Genomic DNA, 24,271 nt, shown 5'->3' with positions numbered 1-24,271 from the left:
ATGCATGGATACATTATTTAAATAAGGAATAAACACAAACACCGATGTTGGATAAAAAAGGCCACAGCTTTATTAACCATATAAGTATACCCCTAAGCAAACTGGTACCTGAGCCAGTATGTCAATTGCTAAAGACCAGGAGACAGCACCTCAGCTGCCTGCCAAAGCTGCCCAGCAAGACAGCATCAAACCCGCGCCCCCCACAGGATGGGGGCCCCCCCCCATCCTGTGGGGGGCCCCCAACCTGTGGCACATGGAACACTGCGCCTTGCGCTGCCCAAGGCACCAGTCCCCTGCTGACATGGACCGTGATGCCCGCCTGCACCACGTCCGAAATGCCCCTACCGGCCCGGGTAATCGCCTCCCCCCTTTCGCTGCGACATTAACCCTACAGTTGCACATTTCATCATCGTGTGACTACCTAACACGTGCTGCTAGCTGCCTCGTTTGCGTATTACAACCGTCAACTTGCTACACTAGCTAACATTGGGTGCTATCTATTGCATATGCCAACAGTCACATACCGATTAACCCGAATACAGATTAACCCAATAATGTTATAGCTATACAATTCACTTATTTATCAAACCTCTAACATTATTTGACCTGATATTTTCTGTTTAACGGGTGGGACGCTGGCCGGAAGGAAAGAGGCTAGATGTGCCTCGGCCATGGCCCTTTAAATGGGCTGCGATGTCATCATCCAGCGACTGCTCCTCCCCCTCTCCTTGCCCGGCCGCTCACCTACAAGCTGGGCCGAGGAAGGAAGGGGGAAAGGAAGCCGTGTGGCAGTTCCGCTCGCCACGATCCGGAGTTCCCCTGTTCGGGCGTGACCTGGCTGCCAAGTGCGGCACGCAGTTACAGGTCGCCTCCAGGCATGGGGGTCCTAGCCCACTCATTTCCTTCAGGAACTTGTCCAGTACTCTTTTGAACCCCACTATGTTAGTTGCCTTGACCACATTATCTGGCAACAGATATTCGGGTATTTGAGCATTGAGTGAAAAAAAGCCTTACTTACCCATTTCACCCCACTCATGATTCTATAAACTTCAATCATATCCTCTCTGTCTCTTTTCCAAGCTAACGAACCCTAATCTGTTTAGCTTTTCTCCATGAGAGAGCTTTTCCATCCGCTTTATCATTTTTGTCACTGCAAAGGCAGCTTACGAGCCAGCAACCTATATCTGCTGCAGCCCAGGAGACCACATGAGAGCATCTGGCACAAAAAAAACGGCCGCATCCATAAGACACAGCTACGGACTTCCCAGACACAATCATCGACCCATTTGCATCTGCTGCCCAAAGAAACCTCCCTCGACTTCAACCAAATACCACCGCAGCCAGAGGAAGAAAACAAGCTCAAAGGTAGGTCGCAAAGAGGAGAAGGGAAAGGTCGAGGACATGAGTTCTTATCCGGCAAAAACCGCTGAAAGAAGAAGCTGGTGCATGGGCCAGCCTGGGCTTAAATTGTGCCTCTGCCCTGATCTGGAGACAGAGCACCACTCCACAGTTGTGGGGTCCTCCTCCCTTACCCCTGGGGTAGGGGGCAGCTCCTATCTGAAAACACTTGTGCAGCTTCTATTGTGAATCATCTCTTCTGTCTTGACAGGTATTCTGTTTCTCTCTAGTTAGTGTCTCCAGATCGGTTTGTTTTGCACATGCTTTGACAGGAATGGACCTCATTCCTAAGCCACGGGAATGATCTCAATCTCTCAAGCTTCCTTTGTGGAAATGTCTGTGGTAGAGCAGATTCTCTGATTTAGAGGAAGATTCCTTTTTCCTCATCCCTGCTTTGTATGGGAGCTCAGCCACCAGGTGTGAGAGAAAAGGAAAAGCATTTTCCCTCCAGTTTTCTGAAATTTTGTTCACCATCTGAATACCTGACAAACACTTGATTGTAATAGTTTGAATTTTAGATGCTGAATATACTGGAAGCTCGGAGAAAGCAGAATACAGGTGTTGTAATGACCAGACACCAGCAAAATGCAGAATTTAAAAAATGCATGAGAGAGTAGTAAAATAACATGCCACTTCTCCCTTTACCCTCCACCATCAAATAAAATTTAAAAAAAAGTATCTGGTCACTTATTCCACCCTTGCAGTCTGTGTCTCCAAGGCTAGTGTGAACTAGATTTGATTTAGTCATGTAGATATAAATGGTGCAGGAATACAATCAATCTGCTAAGACATCTAGTAGTTAATAGGATTACAGTATAGTTGATGGGTAAATAATTGAACATGAAGGCCTAACAGGGGCTATGCATTATTTCCCATCTTGTCCAAAAAGCAGCTCAAGACAGCTGAGTGATAGTCATCTGTGAGGTGTAAATAACAAGGCACCCACCCCCATCAAAGTGCTGCAATGCTCGTATAATTTTGCCATCCTTCAGGTTTAGTCAGGAGACTGGAGATGAGATCAGTCTACACTGGAATTCAGATGATTACAATCCTAAACAGAAGGCAAGGGATAACCTGCATGGAGTGGTAACTATAACTCTAAACACCTTATTGGGCAGACTGGATGGGTCATTTTGGTCTTTATCTGCTGTCATTTACTATATTACTGTAATAGTATCCAAGAGTGCTGTATGCAAGTGTACCATCTAGCAGCCATGCTAATATTCAACCATTATTATTCTAACAGTTTCTCCTTAACTTGGAATCTGATGTCACAAATTGGTGCATTCTGTAATGCAAGCCTGGGCTTAGTTTCTCTACAATTGCTTCTCTTGCTAACCTCCGTTTACTGTTCTAAAATTCTGTAAACTGCTTTGAGTGAATTTCGTGTTCAAAAAGGTGGGTAATCCAAATAAAATAAAAATTGTGTAAAATGAATAATTTAAGTTGTATGGTCAACAAAAATGTATGCAACTATCATAAAGCATCGTTAAATACGGTGGCAAAATGTTTATACACCACCTCTGGTGTCTCAGCCAGTAGTCACTGCATTAAAAGGATTTGCAAGGTTAGACTGATATGATCTCCTTTTAGTGAAGCTAATAATTTGTCACAATGTATTGACCTGTGGTTGTGTAAATGCTTTTTCAGCGTGTCTCTGGCCACCAGTTTCACTCATTGTAGTGCAAGGAAAGCAGATCTGTTGCTCCCTGGGAGCCCTTTATCCTCTTGGTATACTTCATAGCATAATATTTACTGTTCTCTAGTTCATTGACACTTTTCTCCCATTTCTAATAAGTGCCTAAAAGTTGTAGATGAGTGTGGTACACTTGGCTATGTTAGCTTTTATAGCTGAAGACAAAAACTGTAGTACCTGTCACAAAATATTTGGAGAATTTATTTTGTGAAAGCTAAACAGAGGCTGGAGTTTGATTTTGATGCATATGATTGGCAGGAAGACAATGCATTAACTCCCTAGAAATGTTCTGTTTCACAGATTTTTCTGTTCTTAAAGGGCTATTGATGTTTAAAGCTTTTGAAAACTTTATCCTACTTAGCAACTTCCACCATGATAAATATAAGTAAATCAGGGGTTACTGTGTGATCCTTATCAGAGCTGCATGCAGGAATCGCACTGACACATGCAAATTACAGGAGTCCATCAATAAATAGAAAATATGTTCTGTAACTTTTTCTGTATATCAAAATCTATTTTTCAGTTGACTTCCATTAGGAGGTATATTCCTACATACAAAAAAAGACAGAAAACAAAATGTGTATTTCTTATTGAGAGGTGAAAAGTAAATTGGATCATCTGTCTCTTCCTGAACATCCTGTTGATCTTTGTACAGCTCCCTATGGCAGTTAGGCATGTTGTTCACTGTTTGGGGAAACTCTAAGGCTATTTTCAGGACTGGGATCATTTATTTATGAGGTTCTGCAAACCTGCCTTAGGGTATTGAGGCTTCAGACAGTTGCTCAGTGTTTAATTGATCTGGAATGGGTGAAGCCCTTTCACTATCATCTTTATGTTCAGCAAACCCTAATGTCTTTTGATTCTCCAAAACCCTTCTTTACTAACAGTCAGGCCGATTCAGTAAAGTCCGCGGGAGCGCGGGCGAATGTCTGCTCTCCCGGCGCGCGCAATTCAGTATTTAAATTAGGTCCGGCAGTAGAAACGGGCAAAAGGAGGTGCTAGGGCTCAGAAACCGGACGCTGGCAAAGTTGAGCATCTGGTTTTCGACCCGACAGTCGCCGGCCGACTTCAAAATTTTTTTTTTCTTTTTTTACCCTTCGGGACCTCTGACTTAATATCACCATGATATTAAGTTGGAGGGTGCACAGAAAAGCAGTTTTTACTTCTTTTCTGTGCACTTTCCCAATGCCCGAAGAAATTAGTGCCTACCCAAAGGTAGGAAGCATTTGCATGTTGAGGGCGCTATTAGGTTCGGCGGGTTGGACACACGTTTTCCGCCCCTTACTGAATAAGGGGTAAGGGAAAACACACGTCCAATGGCAGATTAACAGTGCGCTCTGTCGGAGCACACTGTACTGTATCGGCCTGAGTGAAAGTTTTTCTTTCAGAAGTTTCTCTAGCTCACATTGCAAGTCTCTGGCCTGGAATCTGTGAGTGCCAGGAGAAGTGATGCAGGGAATGGGGAGGCAGGAGCACTTCCAGAAAAAAATGCTTGAGCTCAGGGATGCAGAGCAGGGAAGTGATCCAAGCATGTGGAAAGGGGGGGGGGGGGGGGGGGGGGGGGGGGGGGGGGGAGAGAGAATCACAAATTGAAAGGTGCGCCAATGAAGGGAAGCCTAACATGCTGATGAGAGGTGAAAATCAGTGAATGGATGCACCAAGCCTGCAGGGAAGGGCAGCTGGCTAAGGAGGGGTGAGGAAGAACCTGCTTGGGGAGTGGAGGGTGGGGATAGGAACCGAGAAGGACAGGTCAGTGGAAAATTGGGAGCAGAGGAGGCTAAGGGGATATAGGGAGTGGAGCTGAAAGAGAGGGGTATTAAACTCGCTCCCCTCAAATATAAAATTCAAAATATGCCCATGCAGGAAGGGGAGAATTAAGAGTGTAGAGGAATTAGGGAGTAAAGAGAGAAAAGAAAAAGATATGAGGAGAAGAGGAGGAGGAGATTAGGAGAATGAGATAAAAAGGGGTTTGAGAGAGTGGTAGTGACAGGTTAAGGGTGGGTGAATAGACTATGGAATCATGAGCAGTTAGGGTGGGGGGGAGGAATAGAGCAGGAAGGAGGAGTCTGGTGGAGATGAGCCATGGGTTGGGGAGAAGAATGACTGATGGAACTTTCAGTATTCTCTAGCTTTTGTTTTGACCACATGAATTTTCCCCATGTCCACATTACCTGCGCCTCTCTGGACATTTATATACAAGCTGGTCAGCCACAATCACAACCTACTGTGTTCTGGGTTTTTTTTCTTTTTTTGTTGAAGGTGCTATAATTTGTGTTGAGTTCAGCTCCCCCAATAATTTTCAAAAGTTGACTCCGTTGTTTATGTGCACATGGGCTGCATGCCTTCTGGGTTATCATTGTGCTTACTGGGATGTTATGTTGGCTCTTTTTAATGTCAAATTTGTTAGTCCGCATCCCATAAAAAAGCATCCTGAAACAGATAACATTTTGAAATATCATAAAACCAAATAAAAATACCATTAAACATCAACAAAATATTAACAATTTAAAAAAAAAATTACAAACAAATGTCAAAATAACTGTGGCAATTATATATGCCCCATAGAATGAAAAGATTTGATCCATTCATTCTGCATGCCTTCCATGCTTTCCTATGGTGAGACAGTCTAGTTATACTTTAAGGGCCTGGTTTTAAAAAGCATTTACTCAAGTAAAACTGGGTTTTCCCTTTGCTACAATATGTGGCATTGAATTGTCAATAGGATTTACTGGAGTAAGTGCACTTTACTCAAATGGCTTTTGAAAATTGCTGCAATAGTAGTTACATTTACACGCATAACTCCTTTTGAAAATTACCCCCTAAAGCTGTTGCTCTTTGCCAATGTGCTTTTATTTTATATTTGTTTTCACTTGCCAGTGTGCTTTTAGCTTTGTTCCCACTGTGGATGCTGCAAGCCCTAATGCAGGGGTGGTAAACTCCAGTCCTCGAGAGCCACAAACAGGCCAGGTTTTCAGATTATCCACAAAGAATATGCATGAGATAGATCTGCATCCACTGCCACCGTTATATGCAAATCTATCTCATGCATATTCATTGTGGATATCCTGAAAACCTGTGTAGTTTGTGGCTCTTGAGGACTGGAGTTAGCGTCCTCTGCTCTAATACCTTTGATATGTCAGTGGGCTATTCACCAGACTCAGAATGCCTTAACTTTTAATTTCATTTCTAGGATAATGCATATTTGATCGTTTTATGTGCTTCTGCTCTGACCTCCTAATAACAGATGCATTGCAGACATCATCACTTTAGTTTGCTTGTGGCTTATGGGAAGAATACAAGACAAATTTTCCATTATAGCAAATTTCCATTTCATATATCAAATTCGGGTCCCAAAAAGTAAATTCTTTTGTACTGAAATTTTGTTAAGTGAGTTACTGTATACCAGGGGATTGCTGCATGAATAAAGCATAATTGACTGAAGAAGAGACTTGGGAAAGGAAGACTTTTGAAGCATAGTGTGGCTTGTGAAACAAAATTTTATAGGATGAAAAGAAACAAGAATAAAACCAAGAGAGGAAGCAATAGAGGCAAAAACTAGGCACATAGTTTTTTTACTTTAAAACTAAACTCCCTTTAGTTTATCATAGTGGAGCATTTGGGAGGATATCCGATAATAAAATGGCACATGTACTGAGTTACTGTGGCCTTGTTCTGTAAATGTTTGATTATTTCCTTAAATTTTTGTATCATTTATTTATTTATTTAGTGATTTATTTAGTGATTTTTTATATACCGCGGCACGTTAATAACATCACCTCGGTTTACAATAAACAATAAATTAGCAACAAGCTTTACAGTCAATATGAACTAAGGTGGACATAATATATATCAATTAATAACAAATTAAGAACAAAGACAATTAAACCAATGATAATCATATTCCATAGTTAATGGCAAGTCTAATAATAAACGGGAGATCAGAAATAATAAATGGGAGATCATCTCACCTGTATCTACTTGAGGTGATTTACTGTGTAAAATTTAAAGCAATATATTACATACAAATACTCATCTGAGCGATGAGTGCATAGCTTCCTTATACATAACCCTAATTATATGTGCATAATCAAAGTGTGGTAATATAATTTGTACAACAAGGGGCTCAATATTCAAATTGGAGATAGCTGGATAAGTAGTACTTATCCAGCTATTTAGTAGCCACTGAATATCTGGGTAAACTCAATGGCTGCCAGATAGCCAGATAAATCACTTATCTGGCTATTTTTTAGCCAGAGAAAAAGTGGGTGGGCAATAGGTGGATTGGGGTGGCGCTACTTAGCCAGATAAGTTATCTGGCTAAGTAGCGATATTGGTACTTAGCTGGAGAAGTTATCTGACTATGTCTAGATCTGCTATTGAGCACGTCTAGACTTAGCTAGATAACACTTATCCAGCTAAGTAGCGTTTTGTGTGTGGATATTCAGTGGCATAGACATGTTGCTAAATGTCCTTGTAACTTAGCCAGCTGCCTATTCAAGGTGTCTAGTGCTCTGTCTCCTATAGTATAAATCAGTCATAAAATGGCACTTTCTCCATTTAACCGTTTTACAATAAAAGGACAGTATACTGTGTTCTACAAACTAAAAAAAAACAAACAAACTACTCCCCTATTCCCATTCCCTTTGTTTGAGGCTTCCCGGAATTAACACGATAAAGGTATCTTAAAAATAAAACTCCTCAGTTTAGAGCATAGGGTGGCTTCTTAGTCTGTCTTGTCCCTTTCCCTCCCAGATACCCTTTCTCCTCTGCTTTTGGCTGAAGGGAATCACATGTTCATGCTGGGTAGCTCTCATCATTTGTGAGCTATGAGAGACATGGCCTTGTTTTTTTTTAATGCTTTGTTATTTACTTTTTTATGTAGCTCCTCAGAGGAATTTTGAGATTGCCTTCAAGATGTTTGATCTGAATGGAGATGGAGAAGTTGACTTGGAAGAGTTTGAGCAGGTGAGTCTTTTTCTTTCTCCCCATCCAAGTCTCCCCATCTCTCCATACAAACTTTTTGAATGTGGTCTTTAATACTGATAGTTGAAAAGAGACAATCCTATTGATCAGATAAAAGAGTTTTTGGGTAGGGTCTCCTATTGTAGCATCCTGATAGTAGCACTAATGTGACATTGCAAAGTCTCTAATGTCAAATTAATCAATGAAAAGCAGTCCCATTTTATCATAACTGAGTGTTCTGGAGAGCGTGACTTGTTAGGTAGTTGTATCTTACAACGTGCATCTTACAAAGCCCCCTCTGTAACAGATGAGTAAAAGGCATGGACATGGGGAGGGATGGATTGATGTTAGTGTAAGAATGGGAATTTATATGCATATTTCATTAAAGTGGTACCAGAGTGGACGACAACTGGGCAGACTGAATAGGCCAGTTGGTCCTTTTCTGGTGCCATTGATCATCTCTTTGTGGTTAGGGATATGGTAACCATTGTTGCATAGAGGCCCCTTATAAGCAAAGCCTCTGGTTTCCCACAGTTCTTTAGCCACATAAACTGCCTCAAGGTTTGCTGCTTCCTGTGGAATCTCTGGAAACCAGTGGCCTTGCTGCTGTCTTCTCTTATTTGATGCTATCTGAGACCTCTAAGAGTCATCTTTCCCCAGTCCACTGGACTCTCTCTCCCTCCTTTTCTGCGGCTGCACCTCTTGCTTTTCCCCTGTCATCACACCTTTTTTTCTACCCATCTCCCATTACATCTCCTTTTCCACTGTTGGACTTCAACTCCTGCTTTATTTAAACTAAGTTGTTGTATACACTGCAGCTGTATTTTTTTCTACCCTTCCTCCCCAAGCACTGTGGGGTTCCCATGCACTAGGCAGCACCAATAATTGTTCTCACTATCAATAGCAAGAACAAAGTTCCAGTAAGTGCCATGTTAACTGTAAAGGCCAGGAGTGTGATCATAAGAGTAGTGGGGAAGGGGAAGTGGAGAGATGACTAGGGCTGTCAGAAGGAGTGGGTAAGATGGGAAGGTGTCCAGCCGGCCACCCATGGCACCAGTATAATCCTCCTCTCCCCAGCCTAGCATTGCAGCTTCTATCTGTTGTGCCAGTGACAGTGTTGGAAGTAAGCTTGTGTATAGTCCTTCCCATGCAGCTGGCCATGTCATTGGAGGGGGACTCTCCTGGCTTTCTGCAACATCGAAGGACCCCACTACTGTGACCATGTAGGATGACGTTAGTCTTAGGGATGATGAGGGAGAACCTAAAGAGATACCATGCTAGGTCAAACCAAGGATCAGTTGAGCCCAGCATCATGTTTCCGACAATGGGTAATCCTGATCTCCAGGAAGCACCTGGCAAATCCATATCTTGTTGCCCATTCCCAGGGATAAGCAGTGGCTTTCCCCAAGTCTGCCTGGCTAGTAATTGTTCATGAATCTTTTTTCCAGGAACTTGTCCAAACCCTTTTTAAACTGCGCTATGTTAGATTTCTTAACTACATCCTCTGACTAAAAATTCCATAGCTTAATTGTGAGTTGAGTGAAAAATTGTTTTCTCCAATTTATTTTATATCTGCTATCAGTTTCATGGAGTAGTCCCTAGTCCGGATACTATTTGAATGAATAAATAATTGTTCCCTTTATCTGTACCACATCACTCATGATAGATGGGGGGGCGGGGGGGGCCCAAGATAGAAGAGTGAAAGTAGAATAGAGGAAAAAATAATAGAATGTAGAGGGAAGGGAGTGAGAGATGTAAGGGGTGAAAGACGGAGAGGAGAGAGAAGAGAAGGTAGGGTGAGATGGGATTAGAGAAGACATCTGAAAGGGGAAATGAATTGGAAGGTGAAAGATTACAGTGAAGATGGAAAAGGAGGGCTAAGATGAGAAGGAAATGAGCAATTAAAGATCAAAGGAAGAAAAAGAGGAGACTTGGGGAATAGGGACAATTAAGAGAAAAAGTAACATTTTTGAGATTAGGAGAAAGTGGGGAAAAAGATGAAAGAAAATGGAAGAAACAAGGAAATTAAAAAATGTAAAACAAAAACAAATTCAGACTTAAGTAGGAAAATTTTTTTTTTTTTTTTTAAAGGAACATTTAAAATATTCTAAAGGAAAGTGGACAAGGCCATTGGGCTGGATGAGGTATATTCCAAGATACTATGGGAGCTCAGAGATGTGCTGGCGGGTCTGCTGAAAGAGCTGTTAAATAGATTCCTGGAAATGGGAGTGGTGCTGCATGATTGGAGAAGAATGGTGGTAGCAGAAAGGAGGCTGGAAATTACAGTCCGATTAGTCTCTCCTCTGTGATGGGAAAATTAATGGCGACTCTGCTGAAAGAAAGAATAGTGAACTATCTACAATTCTAAATTTCTAGATCCAAGGCAGCATAGATCACCAGGGAAAAGTCCTATCAGACAAACCTGATAGATTTTTTGTTTGGGTGGCTAGATAATTGGATCAAGGAAGAGTGCGCAATGTGATTTTCTTGGATTTCAGCAAAGCTTTTGATACGGTCTCGCATAGAAGGCTTGTGAATAAAATGAGAAGCTTGGGAGTTGGTGCCAAGGTGGTGCAGTGGATTACCTGACTGACAGGCGACAACAGGTTATGGTAAAAGGAACCTACTCTGAAGAGAAAACTGTGTTAAGTGGAATGCCAGCTCTGTTCAATATCTTTGTGAGCGACATTGTAGAAGGGATAGAAGGTAAAGTTTGTGTATTTGTGGGTGATAAGATCTGCGACAGAGTGGGCATGCCTGAAATAGTAGAGAGAATGAAAAGTGATTTAAGAAAGCTTGAAGAGTGGTTGAAGATTTGGCAGCTGTGATTCAGTGCCAAGAAGTGCAGAGTTTTGCATCTGGGTTGCAGTAATTCAAAAGAGCTGTATGTAATTGGGGGGGAGGGGTGAAAGATTGATGTGCACAGGCCAAGAGATGGACCTTTTGGTGATAGTGTCTGGCAATCTGAAGGCGGCAAAGCAATATGACAAAAGGCGATAGCTAAAGTCAGAAGAATGCTGGTCTGCGTAGAGAGAGGAATAACCAGTAAGAAAAAGGAGGTGATAATGCCCTAGTACAGACCCTTGGTGAGACCTTACCTGGAGTACTGTGTTCAGTTCTGAAGCCCTTATCGCAAAAAGGATGGAGACAGGATGGAGGCGGTCCAGAGAAATGCAACCAAAATGGTGCGGGATCAGTATCAGAAGACTTATGAGGAGAGGCTGAAGGATCTAAATATGTATCCCCTGGAAGAGAGGAGGTCCTGGGGAAATATGATACAGATTTTTGGATACCTGAAAGGTTTTAATGATGCACGAATATCAAACCTTTTCCATTGAAAAGAAACTACAAGGGTGGGACTATAGGGAGATATCTCATGTTTACTACTGATGCACCAATTATGAATTATAATAGCCATGTACAGGCCAAATTCTGACAGGCATGTACATGGCTGTACATGAGACAATGACTTAAGATACTAAGCAAGTGTCATGGTTCGGCCAAAGCAGAGTGCAGAGGTCATAAAGACCCCCACCCTTGGAAGGAAGAGAGGGGGGCAGTCAGAGATGGAGAAAAATACTGACTCTGGCAGACAGCTTAGCATACAGATGTGGCAATTCTCCCCCCTAAAGAAATGGGGAGGGGGAAGTTTTGCGTCCGTCAGTTCTAGACGGCTTCACCCCGTTTTTCTCACCTTGTTCACTGCTCCTCCCACTTATCTAGGAAAGATGGCTACCGCCGCGTCTACAAGCCAACCTCTCCGGCGACCCCGGAATGGCTATGGTGCAGCTTCCCACCATGTTCCTCCCAGGTACCTACTAGGGTGCGCGCGCGCGCCACCCACATCTTTATTCCAAACTTGGAGCAAACCTCGGGGGCGTTCCCCTTTGCTGATGTCACGCCATCCGGGTATATTACCTATTCTAATTTGCTAGCTCATTGAGTTAGCAAGGACTCAAATCCGTTCCTGTCTACGCTACTCTGCCGCTTCCGTGCTGCCGCTGGAAGCTCTCTCTCTTCCCTTCGGGGTAACTGCTAATCTGGGTACCCGCTCCTTGGGGGCCCTCTGCTTTATTTCAGGTACCTTACAGGGAACAGGTACTCGCTCCTCAAGGGCTTGCTCTCCCTGCCTCGGTGCCTGCACTATCTTCTTCAACCTGGTGGAATCACATATCTGCAGCAAACATCTAGTGAGTATTCTAACTCTCAGTCTATCTCATCCACAGTACTACCTTGCTGGGAAACCTGCTTCGGAACCTCACTATACCAACGGGCTGAGAAGGGCTCCCTCTGCCGAGATCCCTGAGACTGCTACTACAAGACTGCCTCACTACTGCCACCTCTGGTGGTACTCTTCAAGCTGTATAATAAAGAACTAACTTTCAGGCCGATACAGTACAGTGTGCTCCGACGGAGCGCACTGTTAGCCTGCTATTGGACGCGCGTTTTCCCTTACCCCTTATTCAGTAAGGGGAGGAAAACGCGCATCCAACCTGCGGCACCTAATAGCGCCCTCAACATGCAAATGCATGTTGATGGCCCTATTAGGTATGCGCGCAGGATACAGAAAGTAAAATGTGCAGCCAAGCCGCACATTTTACTTTCAGAAATTAGCGCCGACCCAAAGGTCGGCGCTAATTTCTTCCGGCACCGGGAAAGTACACAGAAAAGCAGTAAAAACTGCTTTTCTGTGCACCCTCCGACTTAATATCATAGCGATATTAAGTCGGAGGTCCCGAAGAGTAAAAAAAAAAAAAAAAAAAATTTGAATTCGGCCTGCGGCTGTCGGGCCGAAAACCGGATGCTCAATTTTGCCGGCGTCCGGTTTCCGAGCCCGTGGCTGTCAGCGGGCTTGAGAACCGACGCCGGCAAAATTGAGCGTCGGCTGTCAAACCCGCTGACAGCCGCCGCTCCTGTCAAAAAGGAGGCGCTAGGGACACGCTAGTGTCCCTGGCGCCTCCTTTTACCCGGATCGACTGCCGGACCTAATTTAAATACTGAATTGTGCGCACCAGTGAGTGGCCAGTGCACTCTCTCGCAGACTTTACTGTATCGGCCTGTGTGTTTGTGCGTTCTGAGTCTAGCCCAGTACTGTGGCTCCTCACGGGCTCTTCCCCGTGGGTGTGGTCATCTGCCGCAGTACCCAAGGATCCACCCAAACACTGCTTAACCATAACAGGAAGAAGACCTGCAATGTGGCAGGGGCCCCCCTGAAGTAATGGGGAAGGGGGAAAAAGACCTGCAATGCAGCAAAGATCCTTTACTCGCAATGTGATTATACATAAGCTTATGCATATTTATCAGCTGGGAAGTATAAGCAGGAGGCACAAACCCTGGGAGAAAACCCAGAGAGCATGTCTGGAGGGTGCCCCTGAAACCTGTGCTGAGGCATCCTTGAAAGCGAAAGGGGGCCAGAAGCAGACCAGCCCTCCCTGCTATCGAGAAGGGAGAAGACTAGGTGTGGCCAGGTGATCGGAGACAGAAAACCCCAGCTCAGGTGCAGAGAGTGACATAGAGTCATAGACTGTGAAGGATGAGAAGAAGTTCAGACAGCTGGCAAGCACCAGAGCCAGAAGCTAGTTTCCTTCCTGGACAGCCTGCCTGCTCTGCCAGTACTATGTTACTATGTGTTTTTTTAATTGATACATTTTCCATAGGAAAAAAAATTATATATACAGTACATTGGTATGTAAATTTAGATAAATGTACCACAGGACTGCCACACAGAATTTCTAATCCATGCTACAGAATCGACTCATGAACTCCCACAGGGGATGGGGGTGGTGGGAGTGCCTTGAATATAAGCTGCTGATTGAGGCTTGGGCAAGGTGTGTGTAGGTCACGAGGTTGAGAACTAAGGAAGAGTATTTATTCATAGCAGAGAGGAATAAGAATAGACTAAATCTTCCTTTTCCTAGCGTGTAGCAGATGGACTCAGGACCAATGGGTATAGTGTGCTCCTGATAGTAGTTGGAGACGGAGTCAGATTTCAATCTGATGTCAGCACTACATATACCCTTGCATGAGGCTTTGTGCTCCAGTTTTTTCCGTCTCCATAGCAGTTCGGGACTTCACACACGCTTGCACAGCGTTAGAAAACCAAATTCCAAATTTAAAGAAGAAACAAAGAAAACCTTACATCCAAAACGAGCCCCGTTCTCCTGTGGTGATACCTAAGGGTCCCTCCCCAGTCGAGATTTCCTGAGATGATTTCCGAGATCCCTCAGAAGTAAGCCTCGGACCCGGCTTGGACTTAGCCCCCGGGAAAGGGAGTGGCTGAGAGGCAGCCTAGGTCTGGTAGCCAACCCGGCTGCAGAACTGAGCGCGGCGGTGAAGGTAGTTCCCTTCCCCCCCACAGCCTGAGACCGCCCGGCAGAGGACCGGGAAGCACCGAGACAAGGTAAGGTAGAAAACTTTCTCTTCCGGTCTCCGAGGCTCGGACAGCCGCACAGATCGTCCCTCTGGCGTCTGTACATTCAGGTTGAGCAGCCCCATCCGGACTAGACTCCAATCTGGCAAGAGGGTACTCCCACGTGGAGACCCCCTGGGGGGGCTGCCATCTTATGCGTGGTTGCTGGCGCCCCCCCCCCCCGGTCGCCGTGTCATCCACACAACTCAGCCGTGCGTACAGTGGCCAGCCGGGCGCACAAAGTACTTGTGCGCATAGCAGTGCACACATCTACGCCGTGCGCACAGTGGCACGCCCAGGGGTGCCAAGCACACAACTAGGCCCACGCTCACAGCCACGCGCGCATCTTCAGCTCCTACGCGCATAACGTAGGCGCACCCGGAACGCATAACCGGGCCTCCCGGCATGTGCACCTGTACAGGATACACGCACAAATCATGGCACCGCAGTCCAAGACAGCTAAAGGTCCAGTCCTCTGCCCGGCATGCCACCTGAGAGCGGCGCAGCCCTAGGTGACCTCCGTCCTGTGTCTGCTATGCGAAGAAGCTCGGGGTGAGCCGAGACAAGGCCCCCCTCAGCCTGTAGAGGACTCCGGATCCACCAGCGAGACTACCCCGGACCTCTCTATTCCTGACTCGGCCCCTTCACAGTGGGGGCCCTTGGGGAGCGCCATTGGACCCAATGCGGTCCCAGGCAACTTCACCTGGGTGGGATTCTTCGCTGAGCTGCAATCCTACATCCACGCACAGACAGGGCCACCAGTGGCACAACCACAACCCCTCCAGTGGTCCAGAACCTCCCAGGCCCCTCTCTGCCTCCACCAGATGAGCGTCCCTTGGGCAAATACCTCCCCTTAGGGAACACAGATGATTTGGAGGAGGAATCAGAATACCTGAAAGAGGGGGAACTTACTCCAGGAACGGAACTGTATCGCACCATGATGCGCTTCTTCCCAAAAGACGAATTATCAGATCTCGTAGCCACGAGTCTGAAGGCATTGACCATCCCGGATACATGCAACACAGCAGAGTCCAAGGTGAGCCCCTTCCTGGCCGGGCTCTGCCAGACCTCACACCATTTCTCTACGCTACAGGCCGAACAACAACTGATCGACCTGGAATGGGACGCTCCAGAGGCCACCTTTAAGGGAGGTCGAGCTCTAGAAGCTCTCTACCCCTTGGACCCCGCGAAGAAGGAACTGAGATTTCCTAAGGTCGACGCCCTGGTCTGCGCCACCACAAAGTGCACTACCATACCAGTCGAGGGTGGAGCTTCACTCAAGGATGCCAATGGCAGATGGCAGGACTTTACAGATTGCTGCCTGCTGCACCGTGGTATCACGCGCCTACCTGGCTATGGCCAGGGACGCAACTATGCCAATCGAGGCATTAGACCCAGCAATATCATTCCTCACGGATGCGACCTCAGACCTGGTATGCACCTCAGCCAGGAGCCTCTCGTCCATAATGGCAGCCAGAAGACAGCTCTGGCTCCGAAGCTGGTCAGCCGACGCGACCTCTGAGGCTCACGAGAATGCCCTTTAGAGGAACACTCCTATTTGGTAGCGACCTGCCAACAAATGGGGTGAGTCCCCAGTACCCCGTCTACCAGAGGACAGGAACAAGAGGAACCAACACCCCTCTCCCCGGGCACCCAACAGCAGAGGATCCTAGCATTATAGACCACACAAAAACACTTACCAAGCCCCCCGCCCCGCCAGCAAGGGCCAGTCCTTTCGGAACAGACACAACAAAAGAGGAGCCGGCTCGAGACCAGGCCCCAGCTGCAACACGCAATGAGAATCAGCAGACCCATCTACAGGAAGAGATCATAGGGGGCAAGCTTGCCCTTTTCTACCAAAGATGGGTCGAAATAATGTCGGACAATTGGTTCCTATCCATCATCCAAGAGAGATACTACCTGGACTTCCACAGCATCCCCCCGGACAAGTTTGTGATTTCTCCGTGCCTTGACCGCTCCAAGAGGAAGGCAATGGAAACCACACTATCAAAACTACTCGCTCTAAAGGCAATAACACCGGTGCCCATGCACCAACAAAATTCTGGGCACTATTCCATCTACTTCATTGTGCCCAAGAAAGAGGGAACATTCCGGCCCATACTGGACCTCAAGACCGTCAATCGCTACCTGAAGGTACCCCGCTTCCGCATGGAAACCCTGCGTTCGGTCATAAAGGCGGTGCAACCGGGAGAATTCCTGACCAACCTGGATCTGTCAGAAGCCTATCTCCATATACCGATCCATCGCCTCCATCAGCGATTCCTACTCTTCGTGATATTGGGCCATCACTACCAGTTCCAGGCCCTACCGTTCAGGCTAGCTACAGCTCCCCGAATGTTCACCAAGATCATGGTGGTAGTAGTGGCGACACTGAGGAAAGAAGGGATCCTCGTGCATCCATACCTGGCCGATTGGCTGATCAGAGCAAAATCGCCAGAGGAAAGCCCATCAAGCAACCACCAGAGTCATGGAACTACTGCAGAACCTCGGGTGGGTTATCAACACACCCAAGAGCCATCTGCAGCCCTCCCAATCCCTAGAGTACCTGGGAGTCCGGTTTGACACCAAATGGAACAAAGTCACCCTTCCCCCTACAAGGAGAAGGAGATTGATGGAACAACTACGAGCATTGTTTAACTCCACTCTCCTCACGGCATGGGACTATCTCCAAGTCCTCGGACTCATGGCATCAACCATAGAAGTCGTCTGGTGGGCAAGGGCCCACATGCGGCCCCTACAACATTCCCTACTGTCACGGTGGAACCCGATGTCTCAGAACTACTCCGCCCCCCGGCGAAGTTTCAGAAACCTACTACAATGGTGGCTACAAGAAGACCATCTGAGCGAGGGAACAAGCCTATCCCCTCCAGAATGTACCTTACTCACCATGGATGCGAGCCTGCAGGGATGGGGAGCCCACTGCCAGGAGCTAACGGCTCAAGGGCAATGGGACAAAGAAGAGTCTGCATGGAACATAAACCGACTGGAAGCCCAAGCAGTCAGACTAGCCTGCTTACGGTTCAGCCACAGACTCTGGGGCAAATCAGTCTGTCATGTCGGACAACGCCACAACAGTGGCCTACATCAACCGCCAGGGGGAACCAGAAGCCAGCAGGTGTTCCTGGAAATAGAGCCCCTAATGACGTGGGCAGAATCAAACCTACAGGGGATATCAGCCGCCCACATTGCGGGAAAAGACAACGTCACTGCAGACTACCTCAGCAGAGAGTGTCTGGATCCAGGGGAATGGACATTGTCTACAGCAGCCTTCCAGCGGATAGTAAACCACAAGGGAACCCCAGCCATGGATCTTCTGGCAACCGGGTCCAACACCCAGGTTCCCAAGTTCTTCAGCCGAAGACCAGGAACTGCTGTCCCAGGGAATAGACACCCTCATCCAGACCTGGCCACAGGGGGGACCTACTGTACACCTTCCCTCCATGGCCACTACTGGGTGGAATCATCCGCAAGATAGAACTCACAGAGGGCTGGTACTTCTAGTGGCCCCGGAATGGCCAAGAAGACATGCGAAGACTTCTGGCGGGAAACCCTCTACATCTACCTCCACACAGGGACCTACTCCAGCAAGGACCGATCCTCCACGAAGACCTAACGAGATTCTTGCTTACGGTCTGGCCATTGAGAGGTCTCGCCTGAAAAAGAGTGGATACTCAGGACCAGTGATTAAAACGCTGCTCCGAGCGCGCAAGTTCTCCACTTCCTTAACATATATATGAGTATGGAGAATATTCGAAGCCTGGTGTGAGGACCGTGACATCCTTACACAGACAGTCAAAATCCCCATGATCCTGGAATTTCTGCAGGACAGCGTGAACAAAGGATTGTCCCTCAACTCCATCAAGGTGCAACTGGCTGCTCTGGCCAGCTTCAGATGCAGGGTGGACGGCACCCTGCTTCTTAAAAGGAGTCAAGCACATTCGGCCACCCAGACGTCTCCTGCTTCTTAAAAGGGGTCAAGCACATTCGGCCATCCCTAAAGTGGCCGATACCCCTATGGAATCTCAATCTAGTGTTAGATTTCCTAGCGGGAGCTTCGATCAGACCAACTCGCGGTCTGTCCCTATGGCTCCTGACCTTGAAGACGGCGTTCCTCGTGGCAATCTGCTCAGCCCGTCGAATCTCCGAACTTCAAGCACTATCATGCCGGGAGCCGTTCCTCAGATTCACGCCAGGATCCATACAGCTGCACGGTACCCTCCTTTCTGCCAAAGGTGGTTTCTTACTTCCATCTAAACCAAACCATCTCGCTGCCATCTCCAGACGAGCATAAGGACTCGGAAGACTCACGTCTTCTTCGCCACCTGAATGTCGGCAGCCTCCTAGGCCGATACCTGGAAAGATCGGAACCTGTACGAAAGACGGACCACCTGTTCGTTCTTTATAGCGGGAAGAAGCAAGGAGAAGCGGCCTCGCAGGCAACCATAGCCCGCTGGATCAAAGAAGTAATCAAGGCGGCCTACGTAGAGGCAGGCAAGCCTCCACCTCTACAAGTCAAGGCCCATTCCACAAGGGCCCAGGCAGTGTCCTGGGCAGAAACCAAGATGCTGTCACCTGTAGAGATCTGTCGGGCGGCAACATGGTCCTCCATCCACACCTTCTCGAGATTCTATCGCCTGGATGTTCAGGCGAAGGAGGACACAGCATTCGGAAGGACAGTACTAAATAGGCCTCGGGCAGCCTCCCACCCGGTTCGGGAGCAGCTTTTCTACATCCCATTGGTCCTGAGTCCATCTGCTACACGCTAGGAAATGTAGAAATTACTTACCTGATAATTTCATTTTCCTTAGTGTAGACAAATGGACTCAGCACCCCGCCTTGGCTGCCTCACAATCAAGAATCCTCGGGGGAACCTCCCCACGAATGCAACACAAGCATGGGTAAGCCACCCCTTATCTCTAGTTCAGACACCCATATTTACCAGGTGTCGGCGCTTCTCGGTTGAGTGTCCTGGCGGTCTGTAGCTAGAAACCACGTCAACCAATTCAAGTTATTTTATTTTTATTTATTTATTTATAATTTTTATATACTGACATTCTTACATTAAAATGCAAATCATACCGTTATCCAAGTTAATCAAGTTATCCAAGTTAATCAAAAAAAAAAATTATCCAAACACACATATATCCATAATTGCTTTTCGAGGAGAAAACTGGAGAGCAAAGCCTCGTGCACAGGTATATGTAGTGCTGACGTCAGATTGAAATCTGACTCCGTCTCCAACTGCTATCAGGAGCACACTATACCCATTGGTCCTGAGTCCATCTGTCTACACTAAGGAAAATGAAATTATCAGGTAAGTAATTTCTACATTTGCTGCATTATTAACCTCCTTTTCAGTTGCTCATTGCCTGGATATCTAGCTTTATTAAAGAGTTCTCCAAAGAGGGCAGTGTAAGCAGGAGGGAGCCTATTAGATAAACTAAGCTTCCCCCCCCCCCCCCCCCCCCCCCCATACACCAGGTAGCAGGGCCAATGTAGTAAAGCTATTTTCCCATTTTTTTTTTATGGGAATAATGCATAGTACATAAGGTCCAGAGATTGTGAACCTACTTCTGCAGGGCTGCAGATGGGCCTGTTTCTCCTAGGACAAATAGGATGGTAGTCCTCACATGTGGGTGACATCATCAGATGGAGCCAAGCATGGAAAACTTTTGTCAAAGTTTCTAGAAACTTTGACTGGCAGACTGAGCATGCCCAGCCTGCCGCTATCTGCGTGTCCGCGTGAGGTCCCCCTTCAGTCTCTTCTTTTCCGCGGTGCAGTAGCTTCGCAATTGTGGAGCTACAAACCCTTGAAGGTGTTTTTTGCTATTTTTTCTGGGGCTTTTTGCTGCATCGGATCCCCCTTTGCAGTCGGGTACTCCGGTAGGTACCCTTGGCTTTTGCCATCATTATTCGCATTCGATTCCCAACTCCCGCTTCTGGGTCTCCGTCAGTCATCAACCGCATACAGGCCTCTTTTTTGATGGCGTCATCTGGCTTTATTCAGGATAGCCAAATATGCAAATTAGTTGTAAAACTAAGGGGCCAATTTTCAAAGGGTTTAGGCTTCTAACTTTTGTAGTCAGGCTCCTAAATTGGCCCTTTTGAAGATTAACTAGAGCTGAGGTCTTAAATTTAGGATTTTAGTTTCATTAAGCCCCTAAATCTAGGAGCCTAAAATGTGGGTGACTACAGAGGTGGAGTTAGGATGGGGAAATAAAAGTTAGGAGCTTAGCACTAATTTTCAGAACTAAGCACCTCATTTAGGAGCTTAAATCTAGGCAAATGAATAGCAGGATCCTAAATTAATATTAATTTTTAGCAGAAAACAGGCACCTACTTAGGTGCCTACATTTAGGAGCTCTGCCAGATCTTATAAGATACGCGCGCAGGGGTTTTAAAATCTACCCCAAAGATTCTCTAACTTTAGCGAAAAGTGTTTCAAGAAGGCATAAGCTGAGAGGGAATCTGAAGGAAGTACTGTTTTTTTTGGGTTTTTTTTTTATGATCACGAGTAAGATTGTGAACCAAATGAAATAACGCTTTGGAATTGTTCCCTAGTTGCTTAATTTTATCCGCATAAAATTCTTTTTTGGAGTTGAGAGTTTGTTTGATATTTAGACAAAAGGAATCTAACATTAGATGCATTTGCTGAAGAGGGAGTTTTAGACCAGTCCCGCTCACTCTTCCTTAATGATTTCCTCAAGGAAATCAAAGTAGGGGTGAGCCAAGGCTGAGATTTTTTTCTCATTGGAGGTAAATGCTTAAGAGGAGCAATAGTGTTGAGAACGGTGATAACATGATCCGTCCATTCATCAACATACCTATCTAAATAATAAGAACACAAGGATTCTAACAGTGGAATTAAAGCATCCTGAAATTTGGAACTGTAAATAAAACTTCTCCTTACTTGTGATTGAGACTTAAAAGGATTACATGGATCTTTAGGCCAAGATATGGAGAAGCTAATTAAGGAATGGTCAGACCATGGAACACCAGTGACCTTAAGAGAATGAGTAGAGTATCATAAGCTAGATGTTTTTAAAAAAACAAGGTCTAACATATGACCTAATCTATGAGTGGGACTATGTATAAGTTGTGACCATCCTAGAGAAAAAAGGATGTCCAAAAGAAATGCCTTTTGTAGTAACATTCTCTGCTGTTTGTGACCCTGGAAGGGACAACGTGTATACAGTCAAACAGACAAAGAAGAGAAGACATCGGAATAGACCAACCAAGAAGCCTCCCCAAATAGCGTAAAAGGTCCTTCCAAAATAGCTGAACTGCTGCACAAGTCCAGAAGCAGTGGAACAAAGTTGTTTTATCAACATGGCACTTCAAGCATTTATCCATTATAGATAATTTGGCCTTGAATGCCCGGGAGTCATCACATAAATTTGAATTGGGTCTCTCTGAGTATAACATTCTCAGAAACCAAAGTAGAATTTTCTTTTTTTTTTTTTTTTTAATTTATGAATTTTCACAAATATAATGACAAACATTATACCATATCCATATTGTTATCTTAATTTAAACAAGAATTTCTTTTCTTACTTACATTGTTAAACAATATCTATCGTCATAAAAGTAATCCAGGAAACCATAAGTAATTGAGCGAAATTAACTACAAAGAGTCTAAAGAAAAACATTAGGGGGATGAATCCCCCTACCTCTTATTCTCAGAGATATTAAGCCACTACCCTTAAATAGCTCCTAACCATCAGCTGTATCTATGGGGTGAGAATCTAAAAAAGACTGAAGACCCGAAACCTCCATGAATACATATTTATGTTCTTTATATACTAACTCACATCTACATGGGTATTTAAGCATAAATCTAGCGCCCCTAGCTATTATATCAGGTTTAAATTTCAAAAATTCTTTTCTTCTTAATTGGGTATTTCTAGCTAGATCTGGGTAGATCCAAATCTGCTGTCCATGAAATTTCTCCCCTCTATGTCTCAAAAACATTCTTAGCACTGTGTCCCTTTCAGATTGAAATAGGAATTGTACAAACATAGTAGATCGTAATCTAATCTCAGTACTCATGGAGGTTTCCAATACCTCCGTCAGGTTCATTTCTTCTACTTGAGGAATTGCTGCTTGATTCTCATTTTTCCCCCTATTTGTAATATAAAATATTTTAGCTATTGCTGGTATTGCCTGTTGGGGCATTTTTAATATATTCTGTAAATAATCTGTAAACATATCTTTAGCTGATATTAAATTTTGGATAGGAAAATTTATAACCCTTAGGTTGGAGTATTTCAAAGTATTCTCTATATACTCTAATTTCTTTACATTTACCATTTCATTTTTAACAATATTTAATTGTAAAGACTCTACACTATCCAAACGCTTTACAGTATTATCAATTTTACTCTGGCTTAAGTTATTAGTACTTTCCAATTCCACAAGTCTCTTTTGATATTCTGATGTCGATTGAGTTAAATTTATGATTGCCTTTTCCAGGGATTTAATTGCCATCCAAAGAGTTTCTAATGTAATCGGAACCTCTGAAGGAAGTATCACTCCAAGCTCAGCCTTATAGTCCTCTTTCTCCCCTACAGCAAGGTCCTCCTTCCCCTTTTCAGTAATAGAGTTATTAAGACTCTCATCTAACAAGATGGGTCTAGTAACATTTATCAAATTTTTTTTTGCTGGAGGGGAAGGAGTAGAAGGAGCACTGGGACTCAAAGAGATGACCTCTGCCCTGGGTGCCACATTTCGCTCTATAGTGGCATCCCCTGCGGCACCCTCCACCGGCGTCGAAGTGGCTTGCATCATAAAAAAGGAATCAATTTGAGGCTGTGATGATAGGGGGAGTGGAGACGAGGTAATAGCCTCCCTCACCCGTGCCTTTCTTTTAGTATGCGGCATATGGTAAACAAGAAACGAACAAAATCCCTTTTTTATGCTTCTCTGAAGAGGAAGTATTCTTATTTGTTTCCTGGTGTAGAGGGAGAGGAGAGTTTCGAGAGGATAATACGCACAAAAATAAACTGTTTACTCACTTTATAGAGGTTCCTCTAAGAAGTAAACGAATTTTCCAAACAACAAACTACTGCTAAGCCGCGCGCCCCTTTGGCGCGCGCGGCTTCGGCAGCGAGCCGGCGTCGACTGTGCGCCGCTGGGGGCGTTCCTTTTAAGGCCTTCCAGCCCGTGATGTCATCAGCAGTGGACACTCTCCGTCGGGGCCAGGGGCACACCCTCACCCCCGGTTGCAAAGGAGACAGTCAGTAAGAAAGGCAAATAGTCAAAGGTAAACGAAGCAGTTCTCCTGCTCTAATCCTCTCTCTCTCCCCGAGTTACCAGCGCTGGGGGCGTTCTTTTTAAGGCCTTCCAGCCCGTGATGTCATCAGCAGTGGACACTCTCCGTCGGGGCCAGGGGCACACCCTCACCCCCGGTTGCAAAGGAGACAGTCAGTAAGAAAGGCAAATAGTCAAAGGTAAACGAAGCAGTTCTCCTGCTCTAATCCTCTCTCTCTCCCCCCAAAGTAGAATTTTCAAAGCAAGCCTTCAGTACTTTAGACGAAACTTGGACATACAGTTCCTGATTCCAGAGAGATATCAAATCCTGTAAATTGTCGTGAATGTCAATGTCCATAATTGCTTTCAACAAAGAGGCACACATGGTCTGTTGTGAACCCATAAGAAAAAACTGTTCCAACCTTTGATCACTACTCAAGGTAGATCATTTAGAAAGATCATATTCAATAAAATATCTCACTTGTAAATATGCATAAAATTCTTTAAGCAGTAAGGCAAAGTCCGTTAGTAAATCC

The 24,271-nt window shown here is 45.4% G+C and overlaps 1 protein-coding gene across 7 annotated transcripts in view; it reads left to right on the top strand.

Annotated features, from left to right (window-relative positions):
* Positions 1-24,271, top strand: part of MICU1 (mitochondrial calcium uptake 1) — a 512,953-nt gene that overhangs the window by 334,560 nt on the left and 154,122 nt on the right. For all 7 annotated transcript variants that reach the window (XM_029609124.1, XM_029609121.1, XM_029609122.1 and 4 more), the window contains one exon: positions 7,977-8,059. In XM_029609124.1, the coding sequence (XP_029464984.1) occupies positions 7,977-8,059 (83 nt within the window). The remainder of the gene's footprint in view (positions 1-7,976; positions 8,060-24,271) is intronic.

This window comes from Rhinatrema bivittatum, chromosome 7 (assembly GCF_901001135.1).
Source record: "Rhinatrema bivittatum chromosome 7, aRhiBiv1.1, whole genome shotgun sequence".
Taxonomy (NCBI): domain Eukaryota; kingdom Metazoa; phylum Chordata; class Amphibia; order Gymnophiona; family Rhinatrematidae; genus Rhinatrema; species Rhinatrema bivittatum.
This window is presented reverse-complemented; position numbering and strand designations above follow the sequence as displayed.